Raw genomic sequence first — 6,901 nt, 5'->3', positions numbered from 1 at the left:
ATAACTTCTTTCCCAGGCAGTATTGTCTTATTTTAGGGTCAAATTTCGGGCAGTTATTTAATTATTATATTAGATAGGATGGTCATCAAATCACTCACACACAGCACATAACGTCCACAATGCACAGTAATTTGCGTTTGTGATTTATATATTTTTTTAAATTGCGCAATGCAGTTCGATTTACCATTTTAAATTTTATAGATGTAATTTAAATTACACAATACTATTTCGATATATATATTAATTTTTTTATATATATTTTTTAATATAGTATAATATAAACATTATTTAAAAAAATAATTATTTTTTATATAATGCTAATAAATATTATATTTTAACCTAAATGTACTTTTTCTTAATCAAAATCTTTATTTTTATATTATATTTTTTCTTTATTATTAGTTTGTTAATTTTTTATTGTTTTACTAAAAATTTATAGAATATTGTATATTTATTGTTTTGTTAAATAATATTTAAGTATGAGCTCTATTATGAATTTTTAATAATTATAATATTTATTTGTTAAATTATTTAACTATAGATAAACCGCTCACACACACTATAATTTTACAAGGTAATTTATGGAGTATGGGTTGCAGTTTAAAAAATTGATCAGACAGATCCAATAAACTAGCAAAATACCATACGGCCCGCACCACCACGAACACCCTATTAAGTATTAAATGAAAAAAATTGTAGAAGATAAAACAGGACACTCTTTTACGTTTAAACCCAAAACAGAATGTGAACCCTAAAATAAATAATATAAATGATGCAACACAAACAACAACAGTAATCAGTGTTCCTTTTCAGTGAAAATTTATAAAAAGTCCAAGGGCAAAAATGGAAGATAGAGATGAGGGAGGGATGAAAAGTAAATAAAACAGCTAACTTTCCATCATTGAATTCAATTCAACCAAAACGTGCTTTTTATATATATGTCTTTTTTTTTTTCACCAATTCATCTGAAAACAAGCTCATCCGAAATCCAAACAGCAAAAATCCAAAATCCTCAAATACTCAACAAAGCTCAACAAAGCTCAAATACTCAACAAGCTCTTTCTCTCTCGTTTTAGGTCCCTCTATTTTCCATGGCGGCCATGAAGACCATCAACATCAACAACAACCAAAACAAAAAAGAACGACACGAAGAAGATGACTAATATAATTCACAACCATCATTTATGACTTAGTCCCTTTTGGCGTTTTAGCTCATTTTTCTCTCTCCCACAACTATCCATTAAACCTCCCTCCCTCTTGTTATCGTGCTCCACTTAAACTTTTTTTTAAAGTCCTCCCATCTCATTCTCTCATTCCAAGAACTCTTAGCTAGGCAAAGTGGGGAAAAAACCCAAAAAAGCAGCTAAATTTAAGCAATTTGAGATCTGGGTTTGTGAGTTTTTGCCTCTTTTTGTGCTTTTGATTTTCTTGAAGAAAGTAATGTTTTGGCTTCTGGGTTTTACTTCTTCTGGTGGATTTTTGATAAACAAAACAAAAGAATGGGAGGCAAATGGAGGAAGGCAAAGTTGGCTCTGGGATTGAATCTGTGTTTATATGTTCCAAGAACATTGGAGGACTCGCCTCCTTCCATTGACACCGCCGATGGGTTGTCTGACGCGGCTCTACTTTCGCCGGCCAACTGGGCCGTGAGCTCGTCCAGGCCCGCCACGCCCTCGACCTCTTCTCACAGTTTGAAGCTCTCTAAAAGTACCAGTAAATCATCCAAGGTTTGTTCTTTGCCACCATATATTATCTTTCACATTCACTAACGTATATTGTCTTTTTTTTTTTTAATGATTCTCCTCGTTCAGAGTACGTTTTCTGCGTATATTGTTTGACGATCTTGAGCTATGCTCTGTTTTGAATACTGGGAAGAATAGAAAATCTAGTTCTAGCTATGCTTTTTTTTTTTCCAGTGCTATACTAATTCAGCTCAGCTAAGTCAAATAGAGTAATGATTATCTTTTGGTAGTATTTTGTATTTTTTTCTTTTGGGTGTTTATGGCACCAGATATTTATTTAGATGTCTAAAAAACTGAAGCAGATTTTTTTGGTTTTGTTATTTGTTTTTTATTGTTTGGCATATTTTGGATACAAGGAGGTGAAAGTGACACTTTTCCTTGGAAGGAAAATGGGGTTTTAGTTTTACCGCAATTAGGAACTTCAATTACAAATTGGAGATTATCTATTTCTCAGTTAAATTTTCCCTTATCGTTTGAGCTACAAATCCAGGGTCCTGAGATTATTTGAAAACAAATGACTTGGACAAATCATATGGCTTGTTTATTTATTCAGCTTTTCCAGTTACTCTGACTTCATTTGGATTTGAAGTTTAATTTCATCAATGTTTGTTTCTTTAGTTAATAGTTATATTTTATTTACATGTAAAGGATTCATAAGATTTCTTTATCAGCCTTTAATTTAATGAAGTCGATATGGTATAGCAGATATCAAGGTTGCTATGAAATTCATGATTAATTTATTTTTTAAAAAAACTATTTTCTCCTACCTACCATGTCATAGTGAATTTAAATGCAAGTCCCTTTTAAGACCCTTGTTTGCCTAAGCAGTAAAAGATAACAAGTAGTTTTACTCTTTTTCTTTTCCTTTTTCTCCCTTTTGAGGGGGAAAACAAAAGTGAAAATAAAAAAAGTTTGGTCATTTGCTGGCCTCATCTGGTGACTATTACTATCATCTGCAAGTGTTCTGGCATTGAATTTCATCAAACAAGTAAAACAAAGGGAAAGCAATGTCATAAAGAAACAACATATTACTTATGGTTTTCCTTTTCTCCTTTTGGTGGAGATGTATTTGTCTAATTTTCCATTTTTTCTTTTAAAACGGTGCACCATCTGTATCATTGTATGTGGTCTTGATAACCTTTTCAACCTTATTTTCTTTTGCTTTTATTTTGTGACTGATTTTTTCTGGTCTATGATAACCTCTCAAAAGTGGACACCTATGTAATGATCCGTTTTATTTTTATTGTTTAATCTTTCTCGTTTCCTATTATTCTCTTTATTTGTTGGGTGCCTAAACATTGACCTTTTTTTTTTATTCAAGCTTAATAGCTAAGATCTAAAACTCTTGAATTTTTGTTGGTACTGATAATTGTACTTTTTGGCCTACCCAGTAGAAAAAAATCTTCTTTATTAATAACAATGTGTGGAACAACTTCAAAGACAGCAGAAATTTATCGTTTGAACTTTCTCAAATTCATAGAAAATAAAATTGACTCTTTCTTCTTTCTAGTTTATGGTCACTTTGATGATCCCCTCCTTTGCTGGTTGATTGAGTTGATCAATCGGTTTCAATCTACTTGTGTTCTCTTTCTTTTTTTTTTTTTTTTTTAATCTTTGACCTTTGTTTGATATATTTGTAGAAAGGAAAGTAGGATGTACCTACCATGCAACACTTACGTGGAACTCAACAATTTAATTACTGAAGAACTGTAAATTTGTAATGTTAGAAAAGTACTAGGATGAATATTGGTCTCTAACATTATTCCTAAAAGTGTTGAGTCTCATGTATTTAACATAGTTTCTGACACTCTTTTTAATTTTTTTTCCATTTTTCAGCAAATATGTTCCATATGCTTAACTAAGATGAAGCAAGGAGGCGGCCATGCCATCTTCACTGCGGAATGTTCGCATTCTTTTCATTTCCACTGCATCACCTCCAATGTCAAACATGGCAACCAGATTTGCCCTGTCTGCAGGGCCAAATGGAAAGAGATTCCTCTACAGGGTCCTCCAACTCTTGATCATCCACCTTCGGCGAGGCCAGCGACAATCACTCCGGTAGGTTGGCCTCCTCAAAATGATGCTGTGATGACTGTTGTACGCCAGTTACCTACTCCTCGAAGGGACTTAAATCGCCGACATATCATTCCTTTGTATCAGGCTCCTGAACCGGGGATATTTGACGATGATGAATCCTTAGAGGAGAATAATAGCCAACCTGCAATGTCGAACAGAAGCCCTTGCAATAAGAATGAAGATGCTACAGCAGAGAACGTTTCCTCCAAGATGATAGAGATCAAAACATACCCAGAAGTCTCATCTGCTCCACGGTCAAATTCTTTTGATGATTTCACCGTTCTGGTTCATCTCAAAGCTTCTGCAACGATCAAAAGACAAAATCATAGCAAAAACCAGACTAGCTGCCTTCATCAGCAACAACTTTCTCCGTCTCCCCGAGCTCCGGTCGACCTTGTCACAGTGCTCGACATAAGCGGAAGTATGGCGGGCACCAAGCTTGCATTGCTCAAAAGGGCAATGGGGTTTGTAATTCAGAATCTTGGCTCCAACGACAGGCTTTCTGTTATCGCCTTTTCCTCAACAGCCCGCCGCTTGTTCCCGCTTCGGCGAATGACGGATGTCGGGCGACAGCATGCCCTGCAAGCCGTTAACTCTTTGGTTGCCAATGGAGGGACCAACATTGCAGAAGGTTTGAGAAAGGGTGCCAAGGTCATGGAAGAGCGGAGAGGGAAGAATCCGGTGGCGAGTATAATATTGTTGTCTGATGGACAAGACACTTACACTGTGAGTGGATCTGGAGCAAACCAGGTCCAACCGAATTACCGGTTACTCCTCCCTCTGTCTATACATGGTGGTGACAATGCAGGGTTCCAGATTCCGGTCCATGCATTTGGGTTTGGTGCAGACCACGACGCGTCGTCCATGCACTCAATTTCAGAGATCTCCGGTGGGACTTTCTCATTCATAGAGACCGAGGTCGTGATCCAGGATGCTTTCGCACAATGCATTGGCGGACTTTTGAGTGTTGTGGCGCAGGAACTTCAAGTAGTCGTTGAGTGTTTGAATCCGATGGTACGGGTTGGGTCAGTTAAGACAGGGAGCTACCCAAGCCGGGTTGCAATTGATGGACGAACCGGGTTCGTTGACGTAGGTGACTTGTACGCAGACGAGGAGAGGGACTTTCTGGTCTTTGTTCATGTCCCGACTGAGTATTGTGGCGATAGAACATCGTTGTTAAAGGTGAAGTGTGCGTACAAGGATCCGATCACTAAGGAAATGGCGACGTTGGAGAGTGAGGAAGTGAGGATTGAGAGGCCTGAGATAGCCGAGCGAGGAGCCGTTGTGGTAATGTCAATAGAGGTAGACAGGCAACGGAACAGGCTGCGAGCCGCGGAGGCAATGGCACAGGCTCGGGCCGTCGCCGAGCAAGGGGACTTGACTGGCGCGGTTTCGATACTAGAGAGCTGTCGGAAAGTACTTGCGGAGACCATCTCGGCCAAGTCTCGCGACCGGCTGTGCGTGGCACTAGACGCCGAGCTCAAGGAAATGCAAGAGAGAATGGCAAGCCGGCACGTCTACGAGGCGTCCGGCAGGGCCTATATCTTGTCGGGGATGAGCTCCCACTCGTGGCAGCGGGCAACAGCGAGGGGTGACTCGACGGACGGGTCGAGCCTTGTTCAGGCTTACCAGACACCATCCATGGTAGAGATGCTTACAAGGTCTCAGGCAATGTTACTCGGTAGTCCTTCGACTCAAAGGCTTATCCAACCGTTATGGTCCCATGGATCACAACCCAAACCAAGGTAGTTGTGTGGGGTCCAATAACTGAAAGTCTTTTTCAGTAACTCTTTCTTGGTGCATTTTTATTTTTTTGAAGAATTTTTTGGAATTTGGAGATTTGTTAAGAGATAGAGAGAGAGAAGTTGAAGGAGATGTTTGGGGAAAGGTTTATTAAGATTTCATTTTGCTCCTACCTTGTAATGTGTAAATGAATAAGGAGTAAGAAAATGGTGAAAGATATTATATGTTGGGGAGTAAAACAAAAGAGAGGCACGCTGAGTAGGGTTTTCTTAAGTTCTGTTTTTTCTTTTTGGGTTTTAATTGTTTGTGTTGGGGGGGTGGTTTACATAAAGAGATATGAGTATTTTTCTGTGGGAAAATAGGTATAAAGTTTGGTATTTAGTGAAGATGGTTGGGTTGGACTCATCACCTGATATGTATAGTCTACCTGCTCTCAATTCTTTTTTTTTTTTTTGGCAAAGTTTTGCAAGTTGAGTTCATATTTACTCTCTCCATGTCTCTTTTAGTTCTTTCAATTATTAGGATACTGCAAAATGTGATACTATATACTATAGACTTGTGATCAAAGGTGTATACATATCTTGCCTTAATGAACTATGAACTATAAATAACAATGTCATTTGAGTTAATCTAAGCTTATCATTCATCAATAATCAAGATGGATAATGAACGCTTATTTTTTGCAGGGCAAAAATAAAGGATTTATATTATTTGTAAAGAGAAAAAAGGTAGGGAAAAAGATGGCATAATACCATCAAGTAAAAGACCATGACATGAAACAGGGTTAACATGATTCCATTTTATAGACAGATAAGATTGATTTTTCAACCCATGTTTCATACTTTAGTGTGCATCGAAACCTTAAAGATTCATTCATGGGAAAACTCATATAAACAAACAGATTGATTAAAACAAATATTCTAACTAGTAATTACCAACTATTGTCTGTCCATCATGTATAAATGAAGGATCTGATCCAGAACATTGTGCACAAAAATTTAACCAAAAAACATTGTTGTTTTAGATTTGAAGGAGTGACGACAGATACAAGTCCAACAGGCAACACCAGCTAGTCTTTCTTTCCTGAAGAGAATTTTTTAGCCTATTCATAAGTTAATGTATAAGAAGTCTTGTTGAAGAAACAATATTTGACGTTTTCTTCATATTATGCCATGCCTGGCTGAAATAATAAGGTACATGTACTTATTTGCTTAATGCAAAATAAACTTTGAGCAACGGAGGAATTCTACTTGACGGAGCTCAAGGTGAAAGTCAAAACAAATTGGAACATGCCAGTGAATATATCTAAGATGTCGGCACTAAAAAAAATAAGTTTTAAG

General features: G+C 37.2%; 1 protein-coding gene across 1 annotated transcript; it reads left to right on the top strand.

Annotated features, from left to right (window-relative positions):
- The first annotated feature begins 965 nt into the window (after window positions 1-965).
- On the top strand, window positions 966-6,190 carry LOC133798595 (E3 ubiquitin-protein ligase WAV3-like). Its single transcript, XM_062236976.1, has 2 exons — window positions 966-1,727; window positions 3,579-6,190. Exons 1-2 carry the CDS (start codon window positions 1,500-1,502, stop codon window positions 5,565-5,567), a joined length of 2,217 nt encoding a protein of 738 aa, XP_062092960.1. The 5' UTR covers window positions 966-1,499; the 3' UTR covers window positions 5,568-6,190.
- The last annotated feature ends 711 nt before the right edge of the window (window positions 6,191-6,901 follow it).

This window comes from Humulus lupulus, chromosome 8 (assembly GCF_963169125.1).
Source record: "Humulus lupulus chromosome 8, drHumLupu1.1, whole genome shotgun sequence".
NCBI classification, from domain to species: domain Eukaryota; kingdom Viridiplantae; phylum Streptophyta; class Magnoliopsida; order Rosales; family Cannabaceae; genus Humulus; species Humulus lupulus.
Note: the sequence above shows the minus strand (reverse complement) of the source record. Positions and strands in the feature narration are given on the sequence as shown.

What these genes read in the sequence shown, in the direction of transcription:
- LOC133798595 (XM_062236976.1), top strand. Translation starts at nt 1,500, where the DNA reads ATGGGAGGCAAATGGAGGAAGGCAAAGTTGGCTCTGGGATTGAATCTG. An exon ending in GTACCAGTAAATCATCCAAG is followed by an intron (nt 1,728 to 3,578) that starts GTTTGTTCTTTG and finishes TCCATTTTTCAG; the next exon opens with CAAATATGTTCCATATGCTT.